The 18,494-nt window shown below is 45.5% G+C and overlaps 1 protein-coding gene and 1 long non-coding RNA gene across 2 annotated transcripts; one reads left to right on the top strand and one right to left on the bottom strand.

The window, feature by feature from the left end:
• Positions 1-1,218: 1,218 nt before the first annotated feature.
• LOC125533031 lies at positions 1,219-9,778 on the top strand. Its single transcript, XM_048696836.1, has 2 exons — positions 1,219-1,348; positions 8,937-9,778. The coding sequence occupies exons 1-2, from the start codon at positions 1,219-1,221 to the stop codon at positions 9,776-9,778; spliced, it is 972 nt and encodes a 323-aa protein (XP_048552793.1).
• A 4,264-nt stretch (positions 9,779-14,042) lies between these two features.
• Positions 14,043-15,350, bottom strand: LOC125537287. Its single transcript, XR_007295762.1, has 3 exons — positions 15,216-15,350; positions 15,015-15,143; positions 14,043-14,391 (listed from the first exon to the last, which is right to left on the bottom strand). It is a non-coding gene; the product is annotated as an uncharacterized LOC125537287 (long non-coding RNA).
• Positions 15,351-18,494: the final 3,144 nt, after the last annotated feature.

The following is an 18,494-nucleotide window of genomic DNA, read 5'->3' as shown; positions in this document are numbered from 1 at the left end:
CCTTCCAGACCATCGGTGTCGTTGAGAAACAACGAGACGGCATCACTTCCTTGTGCGATTATGTCCCTCAACAACGCTTCTTTTTCTTCGTCTCGGGTGGTGTCCATAGTTTCTACAAATATTTACAACATGGCAATTATTATTCAAACATGACAGATGGATATATTAGTGGCAAACGTAGAACTAGCTAGCTAATCATAGTAAGGAATCATATATATTAATTAGTGGCCTCGACGTTGCTTCTCTAGGGTTTGGGGTGGCCTCGACAATGCTTCAAGGGTTTGGGGTGGCCTCGAGAGAGTTTGTCGGGTAGGGGCGCGGCGGGAGGGGGTAGGAGACCGACATCATTTTTTTCTAGGGTTTGGGTGTCCTCGAGAGTTTTGGTCGAGCGAGAGGGTCGGGGGGTGCTCCCGCGGTATAAGTTATCACAGTCGAGAGGGGGTATATATATCGACCGCCCCTCATGTCGAAGTTATCCGAGGGGTATATCGACCCCCCCCCCTCGTGTTGAAGTTATCGAGAGAGGGAATAGAGGAGAAGAAGAAAGGAATAGAGGAGAAGATCGAAGAAAAAAAAAGAAGAAAAAAAAGAGGAGAAGAAGAAAAAATAGAAATCTTCTTCTCCTCTATTCCTTTCTTCTTCTCCTCTTCTTTTTCTTCTTTTTTCCTCTTCTTTCTCCTCTTCTTCTCCTTTCTTCATCTTCTTATTTTCTTTTTTCCTCTCATTCTTTTTCTTCTTCTTCCTTTAGCTAGATATATAAAACTTTTCTAAAAATGTAACTTTTGCATATATAAAACCTTTTCTTCCTTCTTCTTCCTTCTATTCCTTCTTCCTAAATATATAAAACTAACCTAAAATGTACTAAATTAGAGAACATATATAGATAAAACTTTTCTAATTAAAAATCTAACTTTTGCATATATGTATTTTTAAAACATCATTACAATTGAAAAAATACATACATACATACAAAAAACATGTAAAAAATACATACATACATATATGAACATACATAAAAATACATATATCTAAAAAATACATACATACATACATATATATATGAAAATGTAAAAATAGCATGTATATAATTAAAAAAATTGCACGGTGGCGGCTGTGGCGGCAGAAGCGCGGTGCTCACAGAGGCGGCGACGCGTCGGGGTAGGGGACGGCGGCACGGCGACGGCAACGGGGCAGGGGCGGCGCGCGTCGGGGCAGGGGATGGCAGCACGCGGCGAGGGCGCGGGCGCGGGCGACGGCCGGCGAGGGCCCGGGGGATGGCGACGACGGGTGCGGGCGACGGCGACGGCGGGGGCGGCGGGCGGCGTCGATGTGCTCGGCGTCGTCGGGGGCAACTGCGAGGGAAATGTGAAAATTTCCTAAGTCTTTGCTTATATAGCAAAGCCATTGGTCCCGGTTCGTGGCACAAACCGGGACCAATGCCCCCTTTAGTCCCGGTTTGTGCGAGCAACCGGGACCAAAGGCCTCTTTTCAGCAGCCCAAAAGGCGGGAAGCGGCGGCCTTTGGTCCCGGTCGGTGGCACCAACTGGGACTAAAGGGGGGCATTGGTCCCGGTTTGTGCCACGAACCGGGACCTATGCCACCCTTTGGTCCCGGTTCGTCCCACCAACCGGGACCAATGGCTTGTGATGCCCCGCGCCCAAAAGTTTAGTCCCACCTCGCTAGTTGAGAGGGCTTGGGAGTGGTTTATAAGCGCTGTTGCGCCCACCCTCTCGAGCTCCTCTCAACTGCAGGCTTTCGGGCCTAATCTGTCACTTCACTGCCTATGGGCCTACTGGGCCTGCTGCGGGCCTGAATCCTGGCCCATGGTTGGGTTTCTAGTCGTATTCAGGCCGTGGTGGCCCAGTAGGTGGCATTTTTTTTCTTTTTTGCTATTTATTTTTTCATTTCTACTTAGAACTAAATACTTATAGTTTTGTAGTGATTTCTTTTTTATTTTAGGTCACAAAAATTATAAACTTTCTGTTAGTGCCATTAGTTTTAAAATTTGAATAGTTTAAATTTGAATTTTTTAAAATTTGTGTGAATCACTAGTTTATGAATAACTTTACTATAAAAATTGATTTTTGAGTCATTCTTTTTCCTGCTATTTAATATTACTGTGTTTTATCATTATACTCAATTTGGTAATTTTAGTTAGTCATAACAAATATTATAGGCATTTTTTGCTATTTATTTTTTCATTTCTACTTAGAACTAAATACTTATAGTTTTTTAGTGATTTCTTTTTTCTTTTAGGTCACAAAAATTATAAACTTTCTGTTAGTGCCATTAGTTTTAAAATTTGAATAGTTTAAATTTGAATTTTTTAAAATTTGTGTGAATCACAAGTTTGTGATTAACTTTACTAAAAAATGAACATAGATGCACCTATAGAGAAAATTGAACCTAAATTCATAATCAATTTCTATGAATTTCAGAGAAATTCATTATGAATTTAGGTCAAATTTCCTGTATAGGGGCATCTATTTTCACTTTGAGAGGAGCTCAACAACGCAGAGAGGGACGGGCTTATAAACCGGTGTGGGCGCCCTTCGGTTGGCGAGATGGGACTAAACTCTGGGTGGAACGAGGGCCAACCCTTTAGTCTCGGTTTTTGGCACAAACCGGGACTAATGGTCATGGGCCAGGGGCGAGCCCTATTTTTTCCAGTTTTTTTGTTTTGTTTTCTGCATTATTTATTTTCTTTTGTTTTTTGCTTTATTTTTTTAATTCTTTTTGCTTTTAGTTTTAGAAAAATTATAAACTTTCTGTTAGTGCCATTAGTTTTCAAATTTGAAAACACTTTTTTAGTTTTTTTGTTTTCTTTGTTGCTTTATTTATTTTATTTTTTTTCTACTTACAACAAAATACTTATTGTTGCTATTTTTATTTTTTTCCAGTTTTTTTGTTTTGTTTTCTGTATTATTATTTTTTTTTGCTTTATTTTTTAATTCTTTTTGCTTTTAGGTCAGCAAAATTATAAACTTTCTGTTAGTGCCATTAGTTTTAGAAAAATTATAAACTTTCTGTTAGTGCCATTAGTTTCCAAATTTGAATAGTTAAAATTTGAATTCTTTGAAATTTGTGTGAATCACAAGTTTGTGATTAACTTTACTAAAAAAATGAACATAGATGCACCTATAGAGAAAATTTGACCTAAATTCATAGTTTTCAAATGAACTCTGAAAAAGTTGGCATAGCATACTCGTCTGTTACAAATTTGGCATGGTATCATCATAATAGTTGCGGGAGAAAGTCTTCACTTTTTCTTCGCTTGTGTCATTTGCTTATTGCGCCGTAACCATGGATAATCTTCATCGTTTATCAGGATGCTTGGGTCAGCCTTGACATTGAAGGGAGGAATTTCATGAAACTTTTCATAATCTTCAGACATGTCTGTCTTGCCCTCCACTCCCAGGATGTCCCTTTTTCCTGAAAGAACTATGTGGCGCTTTGGCTCATCGTATGATGTATTCGTTTCCTTATCTTTTCTTTTTCTCGGTCTGGTAGACATGTCCTTCACATAGATAACATGTGCCACATCATTGGCTAGGACGAACGGTTCGTCAGTGTACCCAAGATTTTTCAGATCCACTGTTGTCATTCCGTACTGTGGGTCTACATGTACCCCGCCTCCTGACAGATTGACCCATTTGCACTTAAATAAAGGGACCTTAAAATCTTGTCCGTAGTCAAGTTCCCATATGTCCACTATGTAACCATAATATGTGTCCTTTCCCTTCTCGGTTGTTGCATCAAAGCGGACACCGCTGTTTTGGTTGGTGCTCTTTTGATCTTGGTCAATCGTGTAAAATGTATTCCCATTTATCTCGTATCCTTTGTAAATCAATACAGTCAAAGATGGTCCCCTGGACAACAAGTACAACTCATCACAAACAGTGTTGTCACCTCTGAGACGTGCTTCCAACCAACTGTTGAAAGTCCTAATGTGTTCACATGTAATCCAGTCGTCGCACTGCTCCAGGTGTTTGGAGCGCAGACTGTTCTTGTGTTCATCGACATACAGGGTCACCAAGGTAGAGTTCTGTAGAACTGTGTAGTGTGCTTGAGACCAAGAATATCCGTCCCTGCATATTATTGAGTCACTTCCAAGAGTGCCTTTTCCAGTCAGTCTCCCCTCATACCGCGATTTAAGGAGACCTATCTTCTTAAGGCCAGGAATGAAGTCAACACAAAACCCGATGACATCCTCTGTTTGATGGCCCATGGAGATGCTTCCTTCTGGCCTAGCGCGATTACGGACATATTTCTTTAGGACTCCCATGAACCTCTCAAAGGGGAACATATTGTGTAGAAATATGGGCCCCAGAATGACAATCTCGTCGACTAGATGAACTAGGACATGCGTCATGATATTGAAGAAGGATGGTGGGAACACCAGCTCGAAACTGACAAGACATTGCGCCACATCACTCCTTAGCCTTGGTACGATTTCTGGATCGATCACCTTCTGAGAGATTGCATTGAGGAATGCACATAGCTTCACAATGGCTAATCGGACGTTTTCCGATAGAAGCCCCCTCAATGCAACCGGAAGCAGTTGCGTCATAATAACGTGGCAGTCATGAGACTTTAGGTTCTGGAATTTTTTCTCTGGCATATTTATTATTCCCTTTATATTCGACGAGAAGCCAGTCGGGACCTTCATACTGAGAAGGCATTCAAAGAAGATTTCTTTCTCTTCTTTCGTAAGAGCGTAGCTGGCGGGACCTTCATACTGCTTCGGAGGCATGCCGTCTTTTTCGTGCAAACGTTGCAGGTCTCCCGTGCCTCAGGTGTATCTTTTGTCTTTCCATACACGCCCAAGAAGCCTAGCAGGTTCACGCAAAGGTTCTTCGTCACGTGCATCGCGTCGATTGAAGAGCGGACCTCTAGGTCTTTCCAGTAGGGTAGGTCCCAAAATATAGATTTCTTCTTCCACATGGGTGCGTGTCCCTCAGCGTCATTCGGAACAGCTAGTGCGCCGGGACCCTTTCCAAAGATTACGTGTAAATCATTGACCATAGCAAGTACGTGATCACCGGTACGCATGGCGGGCTTCTTCCGGTGATCTTCCTCGCCTTTGAAATGCTTGCCTTTCTTTCGACATTGATGGTTGGTCGGAAGAAATCGACGATGGCCCAGGTACACATTCTTCCTGCATTTGTCCAGGTATATACTTTCAGTGTCATCTAAACAGTGTGTGCATGCGTGGTATCCTTTGTTTGTCTGTCCTGAAAGGTTACTGAGAGCGGGCCAATCGTTGATGGTCACGAACAGCAACGCCTTTAGGTTAAATTCCTCTTGTCTGTGCTCATCCCACGTGTGTACACCGTTTCCATTCCACAGCTGTAAAAGTTCTTCAACTAATGGCCTTAGGTACACATCAATGTCGTTGCCGGGTTGCTTAGGGCCTTGGATGAGAACTGGCATCATAATGAACTTCCGCTTCATGCACATCCAAGGAGGAAGGTTATACATACATAGAGTCACAGGCCAGGTGTTGTGATTGCTGCTCTGCTCCCCGAAAGGATTAATGCCATCCGCGCTTAAAGCAAACCATACATTCCTTGGGTCCTTTGCAAACTCATCCCAGTACTTTCTCTCGACTTTTCTCCACTGCGACCCGTCAGCGGGTGCTCTCAACTTCCCGTCTTTCTTACGGTCCTCACTGTGCCATCGCATCGACTTGGCATGCTTTCCGTTTCTAAATAGACGTTTCAACCGTGGTATTATAGGAGCATACCACATCACCTTCGCAGGAACCCTCTTCCTGTGGGGCTCGCCGTGAACATCACCAGGGTCATCTCGTCTGATCTTATACCGCAATGCACCGCATACCGGGCATGTGTTCAGATCCTTGTATGCACCGCGGTATAGGATGCAGTCATTAGGGCATGCATGTATCTTCTCCACCTCCAATCCTAGAGGGCATACGACCTTCTTTGCCGCGTATGTACTGTCGGGCAATTCGTTATCCTTTGGAAGCTTTTTCTTCAATATTTTCAGTAGCTTCTCAAATCCTTTGTCAGGCACAGCATTCGCTGCCTTCCACTGCAGCAATTCCTGTACGGTACCGAGCTTTGTGTTGCCATCTTCGCAATTGGGGTACAACCCTTTTTTGTGATCCTCTAACATGCGATCGAACTTCAGCTTCTCCTTTTGACTTTCGCATTGCGTCCTTGCATCAACAATGACCCGGCGGAGATCATCATCATCGGGCACATCGTCTGGTTCCTCTTGATCTTCAGCAGCTTCACCCGTTGCAGCATCATTGGGCACATCGTCTGGTTCCTCTTGATCTTCACCAGCTCCCCCCATTGCAGCATCACGGTATTCAGGGGGCACATAGTTGTCATCATACTCTTCTTCTTCGTCGTCTTCCATCATAACCCCTATTTCTCCGTGCCTCGTCCAAACATTATAGTGTGGCATGAAACCCTTGTAAAGTAGGTGGGTGTGAAGGATTTTCTGGTTAGAGTAAGACATCGTATTCCCACATTTAGTGCATGGACAACACATAAAACCATTCTGCTTGTTTGCCTCAGCCGCATCGAGAAACCCATGCACGCCCTTAATGTACTCGGAGGTGTGTCTGTCACCGTACATCCATTGCCGGTTCATCTGCGTGCATTATATATAATTAAGTGTCCAAATTAATAGAAGTTCATCATCACATTAAAACCAAAGTACATACATAGTTCTCATCTAACAACATATAGCTTTCCAGAGCATCTAATTAATTAAACCATACATTGAAACTATGTAAAACATTTAAATGCGAAAACAAAGGCGATCATAATCGCAACCAAGGTAACAATTTATCCAACGGCATAATGATACCAAGCCTCGGTATGAATGGCATATTTTCTAATCTTTCTAATCTTCAAGCGCATTACATCCATCTTGATCTTGTGATCATCGACGACATCCGCAACATGCAACTCCAATATCATCTTCTCCTCCTCAATTTTTTTTATTTTTTCCTTTAAGAAATTGTTTTCTTCTTCAACTAAATTTAACCTCTCGACAATAGGGTCGGTTGGAATTTCCGGTTCACATACATTCTAGATAAATAAAATCTATGTCACGTTGGTCGGCATAATTTTCATAAACAATAAATGAACCAATAGTTACAAAGATAATATATATACCACATCCGAATCATAGACACGACGAGGGCCGACGGGGGCAGATACCAAAACCATCGCACTATATAAGATGCAATAATAAAAGTAAGAAAATGATACAAGTATCTATCTAAACATACAAGTAAGAATATTTTTTCTTTCAGAAAGAAGATAAGAACAATAGGCTCACCACGGTGGTGTCAGTGATGAGATCGGCGCGGGTGATCGACGGCGGTGAAGACGGGGGTGGGGCGTGACGGACCGCTAAATCTAGACAAATCTCGAGGAAAATGGAGCTTTGAGGTCGAGCTTCGAGAGGAGAAAGCTTAACTAGTGTGGCTCGGGCATTTCATCGATCACCTCATGTGCATAGGAGGTGAGCTAGAGCACCACAAAGCACTCCCCTCGCCGACCAAAGAAAAACAGAGCACTGCTAGAGTGCTCTGCTCGCGGGCGAGGGTATATATAGGCACCTCATTGGTCCCGGTTCGTGGCATGAACCGAGACCAAAGGGGGGCCTTTGGTCCCAGTTCAGGCCACCAACCGGGACCAATGGTGGTGGGCCAGGAGCCAGGCCCATTGGTCTCGGTTCGTCCCACCAACCGGGACCAAAAGGTCCAGACGAACCGGGACCAATGGCCCACGTGGCCCGGCCGGCCCCTTGGGCTCACGAACCGGGTCCAATGCCCCTATTGGTCCCGGTTCTAGACTGAACCAGGACTAATGGGCTGACCCGGCCTGGACCTTTGTCCCCTTTTCTACTAGTGCCTAATGGTGAAAATGGAATTAGATTTCGATGCTTGAATCAAAAATTACGGCTTTTAAGACTTTTTGAATCCCAAATATATGCACGTGTGGACAAGATCTAGACTGATTCCATCAGTAGCCATGTGCGCTAGGGGATGTGGCCGAATAGTTTTCTTTCCTATTCTAGCGTAGACAGCTGGCCACAATGACATGCACTTACTTTATATAGTGGTGCGCTCAAAACAACCAACAAGCGCAGCAGCGCTCCCTAGCCACGTCCTTATTATTAGGGAAGATTAACAACACAACTCGCTTCTTTTTTATGAAATGTACGAACCGTGTGCCCCACTTGAGGTGTTACTCGAAAAAATGGTAAAATGAAAAAAACATCCCTAAATCAGAAAAGTGAGGAAAAAATGAAAAATAGAAAGAAAAAAGTGGAAAAGCAAAATGAAAACACACATAAAAACAAGAGGAGTAAGTAACGCAAAAATATATTAAAAGGAACACTATCAGAACAAAGCTATTAAATTTACCCTTTGTAATGAAAAAAATCTAGTTTATTTGCACGACAATGAAGAAAATAAAATTGGCGCAATGTTCTGAAATCTGTATTGTTGGCTCTCATCAACAAAGATTAATGGTTTAGGTGGTTAAATTCCGAAGACGCACTACTTGTGTGTGTTGGGTTCTTGCAGAAAACAAAGAAAGTAAACAAACTTTTTTAAAGCCCAAGTGCAGACCGCAGCGCCAAGGTGATGATATTCTTCTCTGGTCTTTGAACTAACTTCCCCCGCGCGAGCACAAAGATTGTGTTTCCTTGCAATTGAAACCTATATATATCGGCAGTATCAACCCTACAGCAGTGACAAAGACCATCAGTTGAGCTTGAGTCCAACCAAATAAAATTCTCAAGTTTCAGCCGTGAGCATGTCTCCAGTAGCTGGCACAAACGGAGGAGCAATTGGCGGTGCTAAAACAAGTAAGGATCCACAACAATTTTCCTTCATGCATGTTTCACTCGACTGTCAATCTAATGAGTTCCTTGTCTTTCCGCAGAGGCCGTTTTCGTGGCAATAGTTGTCTTATTTGCCAGAACCGCGCATGGGGAGGAGAGAGCATGGGAGCATGACGTTCGGACTCAAGAGCACACGGAGCTGCTCGATACATGGCACAACCATGTGATCGAAACTGTCGAAGAAGGGTTCCGCATGAAAGTCGGCGGCCTTTGCGATGTCATGGCTCCGCAGCGGGAGCCTGAAGACAAGGAGACGGTGCCGCCGGCCACCTGGATCAAACCCACACTGAAGGGGCGAGGGAACGACAAGGTTACGTTATGGTTCGCCAACGACAACCTCTACTTCCTCGCCTACAATAATTTGACGAACAAGCTCCATACGTCAAAAGGGTACGATGCCATATTTGTCGAGCCGTTTTATCCACTTCCCTTTGGCCCAAGCTATAGAAACCTCATGGGAGTACACAAAGGACCCGACGGAAAGAACATACCTTCCCATAAGTTTCTAGTTGGCGTTCCACTTGGCAAAGAGTCGCTCCTCTCGTCCTACGACCCTACTTCAACTTCAACCCCCGTCGGCGACCTAAAAATAGCAATGGCCCAAATTATACTCATGGGACCGGAATCCTTACGATTCCGTCCCGTACGCGACGCATATATTCTGCAATGGGGGAGGGGAGAAACATACTTGACTGAGAAGGTGACAGATTATTTGGTTAAGTGGTCAGAGATTAGTAAAGTATTGGTGTGGTGGGAATGGGCGGGCAGGAGAGATTTTTGGGATCCCAAGGAGGCTGGGGAGTTGGCCGATGAACTTGACATCGAGTCTCCGGAAGGGGCGCTCGGATTAGTAGACTTACTACTTCGACCTGAGCCTAGATGAATCAGGAAGTAAATTATGCAAGGTCCTTGTTGTAGTTGAAATGACAATAAGAAGTTTGGTGATGTAATAGGATATGAGCATGAAGGAATTGTAACTTGTAAGAGAGATCGAATATATACTTCTACACTATTGTTGTTGTTGTTGTTGTTGTTGTCGACGATGTGGTGCACGTTATTGTTTTTTACTACCGTACATCAAGTTAACTTGGGAGCAACTACAATAGAAGATGGACTTGCCGTGCAAAAATAGAAAAAATAGTCCTGAGCCATCAGATCATAGATGGATGGCACAGGTTCTTGGGGAGGGATCTCAGGCCACTTAAATGGACATTTTATGAAAACCCCCCTAGTGGCAGTTATATATAATAGAACTTTGCAGTAACCACCTCAAGTACCTCATCTCCCTCTCCAATTGTTCTCTCCAGCGACCATTTACATCGTCACATCGATGATGCCCCCAACCTCTTAGTCTTATAAAATCTTTGCACACATGTATTGCATGAAATTCATGTATATTTCATTGCATTAGTGGATTGTACAACATCACTAATTATGCATGGAAGTTTGTACATGTTTGTCGCTAAAAATTATACCAATATCTGTAACAATTATGAGATACACTTCAAGCATAACTAAAATACATGTCAAACTAGAACAAGAGACTCGCATACATATCAAGTGAAACATAAGAGAATCATTTTTACTACTTGACCGGCAAGACTAACTCTTAACTATAAATGACTAATATAATCATAGCTCAACAAGCATTGCTATTAACAATTGCATCAGCTTTACTTGGTTGAGGCTCTAGCTTTTCCCTCCAGTTCTGCTGCTTCTTGCTCATCAAGCTTCATGTGCTGGGAGAAATCACATCAAACAAACACGATTCAGTTAAGCACATGTATGTGTTGGTGGATGCTTAACAAAATAATTAAAATTTTCTTGCAGATAAATTCTTGCGATTCCAAGGGAACAATTAAAATTATCTTTTCTAAACACTTCTTCTCTCCATCTCTAGTCCTTATGCTTCCAGTTGTCACATCATCATCCATCTACAAATATGAGGACACTTTTATAGTTTACATCACTGGGCAAGAAATAGAAAAATATGGAAAATATTTAATAGCATAACTAAACGTACAAGCTGCATTTCTGCGTAAAGCATACCATACCATACAAGGATTCAACCTCCTCAACTTATTTGGTAGACGCTTCAGATTGTAGCTACAATAACTTGGAAGAGGTTACTTCAAAATGAAAAAAGTGCAGTGTCACAGAAGTTGTAGCTAGAACTGAATGTTCCTTGTCCCAGAAGTTGGTAACATGTTTCAGAGAAAATACTCTGAAGCATTACAAAACGGATGCTTCATTCTTTGTGTTGCTGCATCTATTCTTCATGGTACATTATGCTCAAGAATGGTCATCTTTAGATTTTCTTCTGTGAAAAGTTTTCAGCGGGTTAGCACATTATCTTGTTAGTTTTCTGTCCTAGATTCAGCTCATTTCTACATGTTCTGTTTCCTGATGAAAACAGTATTTCAGTTTCCCCTAATCTATACTATGATGCGCTCTCCAACTTATGAACTTTAATCCTTCATGTTGCTTTATCCCCCTTAATAATGAGGTCCGGCAGCAAAGTCAAACGGTTTCCTGTGATTTCGAGTAAATTTCTGAATATCTATGCAGTATACTTTGAATTAAATTCGTCAACAAACATTTTTTTTCTGTAGCTAGAGGATATGCTTTAAGACTTAGCCATTTCTAATGGAGCATGAGGAACATCATGGTCAGTGGGCATTTGAAATCACTACACTCTCATTAATACGCAAATACAACATTCTTACCTCTAAAAGTTCAGTATTCTGGGTTGAAATTAACTTCTTGTACTGACAGAACTAGTTTCAGGTTAAGTCGGCTCTTAGCAGATGGATCTTTGATAAAGTAGTGTAAGATAACTAATGTAAGAGGGTATCAAAGTGGATTGCACATAGCAATAAATAAAAAAAATTCAGGGTACATTTATTCAGAGTATATTAGTAATGGAAACATGAGTAACACCCTTCACCTTGACAGTGTTCCCATCTGTTAAATACACGACTGAGAATTTCCGTAGAATGTGCAGATGCATTGGGCTATATGCAATTCCAAATGTATACTCAGGCAATTCATGGTGATAATATACTTATAGATGACAGACTCCGCACAAAATTAGCATAAATGGAATGATGGATTATAAACAAAACGATTTCCCCAGACAAGTCTAAGTTATCTTCTCCGGCGTCTCCGCGTCGGCAGAATGGCAGATGGCGGAGCTAGGCGCGCGGGGGTGGGGGAGCGAGGTGGAGAATGGTGGGCCTAGGCAGGACAAAGGATGGGACGAGGTAGTCCTATGGACGTCCAAGCACAGTACCGGGGCGACCTTGCTCCCCCGACGTCGCAGCCCAGCACAAGGTGAGGTCTTCCGGGGCAGCCCGGCCGCCGACGAAGAGATGGTAGGAGCCGTCTGAAAGGAGATAGAACAGCAGCTAACGGGGCTTATTCACTACCTGGGCACCGGATCTAGACCGCCGCCATCCTCGGCAAGCTAAAGTAGATCGGCGAGAGGGGTTGGTTGGAGGTCTGTTACCGAGGAGGGGATCACATTTGGAGGAGAAGGATGTCCGATGCAAATTAACTAGCCCGGGTCTAGACCGCCGCCATCCTCGGCAAGCTAAAGTAGTTCAACTGTGCTTGAGGTGAAAGAATAGAAAAATCAATCTGCACCTTCCGATTGAAGATAGACAGTAGAGATTATGGCGGAGCGATCTGCACAGACAATTAGCAAAATGGCCCCTTGGTTCTAGTTAATTTGCATCAGACATCCTTCTCCTCCAAATGTGATCCCCTCCTCGGTAACAATTGGAGAGGGAGATGAGGTACTTGAGGTGGTTACTGCAAAGTTCTATTATATATAACTGCCACTAGGGGGGTTTTCATAAAATGTCCATTTAAATGACCTGAGATCCCTCCCCAAGAACCTGTGCCATCCATCTATGATCTGATGGCTCAGGACTATTTTTTCTATTTTTGCACCGCAAGTCCATCTTCTATTGTAGTTGCTCCCTGTTCTTTAAATGTGTGGTTGACATCTCAAATTAGTATGGACTGAATTTAACGGAAATTGGTAGGCGCGGACGGGCGCGCACGCTCCCTGTATCGCTACCCATGGACTCGTTTTTGGGATGTGGGCCGTACGTGGTATTGTAGGGCTTGCAGGGTATCTGTACGTCTACATCGAATATACCGAACTTGGTCTCGGACGGCCGTTTGTTTCTCACGGCGGGTCATCGCCCCTTCCGTTTACGACCGGCGGCACCGTTACACATGGTGGGAAGCGGCGCTTGTTCGGTCCACCGGCGCCTGTCGTTTTTAGCTACCCCGCACATACCTGCTCACTCGATTCTCCAAATTTGACTGAAGAACCCAAGCTACAGCTCATGGCGAACGCCAACCAAGGTGCAGATCTGATCGCCCTGCCTGTATTCCCTTGCCGCCGGTCGCCCTGCCTGTAGTCCCCTGCCCGGATTGCGGCAGGGTAGTGGTGACATACGTCGCCTGCCGCGGTCAGTTCACCGGCGAGCGCTTCCCCAGTCGATGGCAGCCGGGACGAGGAGGAATGCGATTTCTGCAGGTGGCAGGAAGCCTACGCAGAGCACCTGGCTTCGCTTGAACCGAGGACACCTCCGCTGGCGCAAATCGATCCAGGCCAGCAGCAAATCGCAGCACCAAATGAAGCTGGGCAGCTGCAGGAGGCAATGCTGGGCAGGCGCTGCAAAAGCATTCAAAAATCAAACTACATGGGTACAGTGCTATATCCCGCCCATGGCAGCCTGATGGAGTGATCCGGAGGCTAGCGGCAGCAAGCAGATATGCCTGGAGACTGTGAGCAGGTGGCAAAGATTGGCTCACTTCAAGTAGTAGCAGACTTGATGGTGGCTCACAGTAGACCCATGTCATGAACAGAGGACTCATGAGTGTGTGTTTCTCAGCAGTACCTTCTAAGGGTTAGCAGCTGTTTTTTTATTGATTAGCACATGTAAGATTAATAGGAAGGAAATGTGACAGCAGCATGAAACCTATCTTTCAACAGTACACCCATTTAAGCAAGGGTATCAGGCAAACACAGTACAATTTTTAGGCCAGGCAAATGCAAGTGAGCATGCCCGATACAAAGCAGAAGGTAAAATTCAGATGCACTTGCGATGCTTGCATACACGCATCATGGGTTGCCATGGTTAAGACAAGTACAGATTACTAAGCTGATATACACAATACACATCAGGAAAGTGGCATTGATCAACCAGGATACAGTAACAAACTGGGTGCTACTTGACATGCTTTCGTGCTTGCATAGATTTATCACTGATCGATAGCAGGATCATGAGTTGTTTGCTCGGCAACATGTACCACAATCTTAGGATTGTTGCAGGTGTTCTTCTAATGACCTCCCACCCCGCAGATCGAGCATTTCGGTTCTCTCCTTTTCTTTTGAGGCACGTATCCTCTGTTTTTTCAAGGGCACATTCTCTTCCAGCGCATGGTGTGCGCTCAATAGGGGCTCGCCCAATACGAATCCTGCATCATTATTTAACGGATATCATTATTTGACTGAAAATGGGTGCCTGATTTGTACTGAAGAATGCAATGGTCACAAGCAACCAATATAGTAGCACTGCTTTAATGTTGAAGATTTCAATTATTCAGACATGGCTTACCACACTATTTTCAGTGTTTATGACGATCCAAGACAAACTTACGTTTTGCTCATTTTCTCATCAGGATTTCATTGTTCATACACAAGCAACATGGAGGTGCGGGTTTACTTTCAGATTTCTGAAGTTATTAAGAATGAAATACAACCGACTGTAAAAGACATCAGGCTTGATAAGCAACCAAAATGTAAAGCAGAGATTTACATCTGGAGATATAAAATTTTCAGACATTTATAACCGTAATACATTCAGAGATGAGCATGGGCAACTATGAATTGATGTTATATGTATATATTTTTTGATTTTTGCTGAAGAATTCAGCGCTGACACGCGAGCAGTATGCAAATCAGAAGAATTCAGAGCTGACACGCGAGCAGTATGCAAATACACCTTGTGCTTCAGACTTTCGGAGTTCTTTTTTTTTCCCAAATATGGCTTACATGAATATGTTCAGAGTTAAGCAGGATCAAAACCAAGAAAGGGTACCTTCTAGTCCAACCGGGGCCTTGAGGGTCTTCTTTCTCCCATGCTTGATTCAGCAGCCGACTGTGTGAGGCAAGTACCTGCCTCACCGGCCGGAGTTAAATCGTTGGTTTCAAGATCCGGCCAGGGAACCTGTGAGAAGACCCGGCCATCCATTAGTTGGTCCTTTCAAATGATTCAACGAAGATGAAGTAGCAACCATACCTGTCGACAGGATCTGTTAGGAACTCCAGCCCATTGCTGTTCTCTTCCGCCGCCGCGGACTCTGCTCTCTGCTGATGGTGCCGCAGAGCAGTCGTAATGAGGGAGCGGGGTGGGAGATGGGGATCTTGGCTTCTGCTGGGCCCGCAACGCATTTATTTTTCCACCGCTATGTCTACGCCGTTTTCTGGACCGAACTGTTGTCCGAGTACGTCACGTACCGCGATCCATTAAATGTACCGACGGCACATTTTCACTCCCCGTCCGTTACCGCGCAACATACGCGATCTGGCTGTATGTATCGACAGTAAGACTACATGCGGGGAGAATATCCGGTACTCCCAACCCCTAGGGTGCTCCCGGTGCTCACATTTTTACATGTTCAAAAAATTCTGAAAAAATTCCAGCACATCGACACAACATCAATGTATGCTGTCACAAAATTTGAAATTAAAATTCGAAACATAGCTTGAGAAACATAAATGACAAATTCGACAGTAAATAGTACACAACATATGTTGGGCTTTAGATTTAGCCCATTATCACATTGATGTCGATTTTGTCATTTTTGTATCTCGAGCAATGTTTTGAATATTCATTTTAAATTTTTTTGACAACATACATTGATGTTGTGTCAATGTGTTAGCTTCTTTTCAGAATTTTTTGAACATTTAAAAATGTGCTACCGAGTTTGGAGCACTGGGAGCACCCTAGTGGTGGGAGTACGTGATATTCTCCCCATGAATGTATACGGTCCGGTCAAGAGGCCCACCCATGCGGTCTTGCGCTATTGGTCCACCTAGCGGGAGCGCGCACGCTCGAGCTCTCTGTCGCCGCTCTCTTTAACTCTTTAGATAAAGAGCTTCTATCATTTCCATACTAACTGAGTTGATCTCGATTTTGCTACACCCTATTGTACGTGCTAGATTCATCCCAAATCGTACTGCAATAGCCTCTGTTGTAAAAGATTGGTACCTGAATTTAATGCTTTCTTTCCTCTTCTATAATGAAGAAGCAACTCTGGTGTGTGAAGTAGTTCACCTGCTGGTGCTGGCGGAGCAGGTCCAGGAACTCGATGGCCTTGCCGCCCTTCTCCTCTTCTCCCGAAGAGGATTAAGAGTACGTGGATGACGCGGGTAGCCAGCGTCGTCGACCATGCCCTGCACTCTGCAGGTTACAGCGGCCGAGGCGGAACATGACGACGCCGAGGATCAGTCGCCCCTGTCGACAAGGCCGTGGGTTCGCCGGCCGGCCGGGATCACGTCGGCTGTTGAAGCGTGCGAGGAGCGGCACGGAGGCGGAGAGCGTGTTGTCTACTTGTCTTCGCCGGACGGGTGGACGATGCGGAGGTCAGAGAGGGAGCGCGAGGCGTGCGAGCCGAGTACAGAGCGGTGCGCAGGAGCAGCGCTGAGGTGGGGAGCGTGTTGTCTTCGCCGGCCGGGTGGACGGTGCCGAGGTCAGAAAGGGAGCGGGACGGCGGCGACAGAGAAGCGCACCACATACTCCACCGTGAGCCAGCACGGGCCGCCACCACCGGTTGTCACGGATCCGCACCACCAGCTTCTGCGCGCCGCCCAGCAGCGTCCACCGTGGCCGGGAATGCCAGGTTGCCGTCAGCGCATAGATGAGGAGCGCGTCGGCCTTGCTCAACCACACTGCAACGGCCGCGCCCGAGCACCGGTCTCCGCCGCTGAGCTCGGCGACGATGGCGGTAGCCACCTTAGCGCCGGCGCCCACGTTGCTTCAACGACGGCGCGGCGCGACTCGCCCGGACTGGCTTCCTTGGTGAGTGATGACGTAATCGGCGGCATTCTCCCGGCACAGCTCCTTCGACGAGCGTATGCAGCGTGGTCTCTGTCGACGGCGCAGGCAGCGGCGCCTCGGGAAATAAGGGGCAGTACGTTCCACCACAGGCGCCGCCGTCCGTTCGCTTCCTTGGCCATCGCCGTGGGTCTGTTCGCCCTGCTGCTGCTCCAGAGCTCCGGCGCCGAGGTCTGCGCACGGCTCGCCGTCTCGGCCGGCTGTCTGAGGTCCGGGAGCTTCTCGGCAACGTCATGCGGGGAGACGGCGGCGGAGACGGTGATGAGTGCAGGCGCAGCAGCGGCGTCGCCAACAATGACGGCGACACGGTCGTGTCCGTGGGCTTGGTGGGCAACAAGCGACGTCGACGGAGGCGCGGCTCGTGGGCGGACCTCCCGAAGGGCATGCTCGGTGATGTTCTCTACTGTCTGCCGTGAGTGGCGCTCCGCCTAGAACCGCCAGCCACACCCGCCGGCGCCGTGGCTCGCCATCCTGATCCAGTGCGTCAGCCTGGATGATGGCACCATCCAACGCGTCGAGCCCCCTGCCCGAGGACGCCCGCGCCGCACGCTGGCATGGTTCCTTCGGCGACTGGCTCGCCGTCGTCCTGGCAGACCGCTCGTGCCGCTGCCTGCTGAACCCCTTCTCTGCCGGGAGCGTCCCGTTGCCGTTGTGGACAGAACTCCCTGGAGCTGGATCTGCGCCGTGGGAGTTATTTGCACTGAGGTACCACACTTCAGAGTTCAGACCGTGCACGCGAATTGGTACCATTTTTCTTAAATTTTTACACGTCAGTATGAGACTGACCGCGGCGACAAAACGATCTAAACTCTGTATATATAATTATAAAAACTGGCCTCCGCATCGTCCACCCGGCCGGTTTTAGTTGCGCCTGGCCTTCTTGGCTTTGGTGGGGATCACCTCATCAGCCAACGGCACGTCCTTCAGTTTACTTCAGACAGGCAAAAGAGTCAAACCACATACTCCCTCCGTCCTTGAATAATGTACTTCCAACTTTGTTGGAAGGTCAAATAATTTTATGCTTGACCATATTTATACCACAATACATCAACATTTATGCCATCAAATTAGTAGTATGAGATTCATGATAAGATATATTTTTATTATATACCTATTTGGTTTCACAAATATTGATATTTTTTCCGCAAACTCTGTCAAACTTTGAGATAGTTTGACTCTCCAACAAAATTGGAAATACACTCTTTAAAGGACGGAGGGAGTACAGCGGTGCCGATGGATGAATCACTACACACGGGGGGCGAGTAGAGCACATACCTTGTGGTACCATCCGCCTTGTCGCCTAGGGCAGCAGGATCATTGACCATTGTTACATTTTCCTAGAAGACCAAGGCACATACTCCCTTCGTTTGGAATTACTTGTCGTACAAATGGATGTATCTAGATGTATTTTAGTTCTAGATACATCCATTTTCAAGACAAGTAATTCCGAACGGAGGAAGT

The sequence above is a fragment of the Triticum urartu genome, chromosome 1 (genome assembly GCF_003073215.2).
Source record: "Triticum urartu cultivar G1812 chromosome 1, Tu2.1, whole genome shotgun sequence".
NCBI lineage: Eukaryota > Viridiplantae > Streptophyta > Magnoliopsida > Poales > Poaceae > Triticum > Triticum urartu.
This window is presented reverse-complemented; position numbering and strand designations above follow the sequence as displayed.

Excerpts from the sequence above, each read along its gene's own strand:
- LOC125533031 (XM_048696836.1), top strand. The coding sequence starts at position 1,219 with ATGGCAGCACGCGGCGAGGGCGCGGGCGCGGGCGACGGCCGGCGAGGG. Across the intron at positions 1,349-8,936 it reads TGTGCTCGGCGTCGTCGGGG|AGGCCGTTTTCGTGGCAATA; the intron begins GCAACTGCGAGG and ends GTCTTTCCGCAG.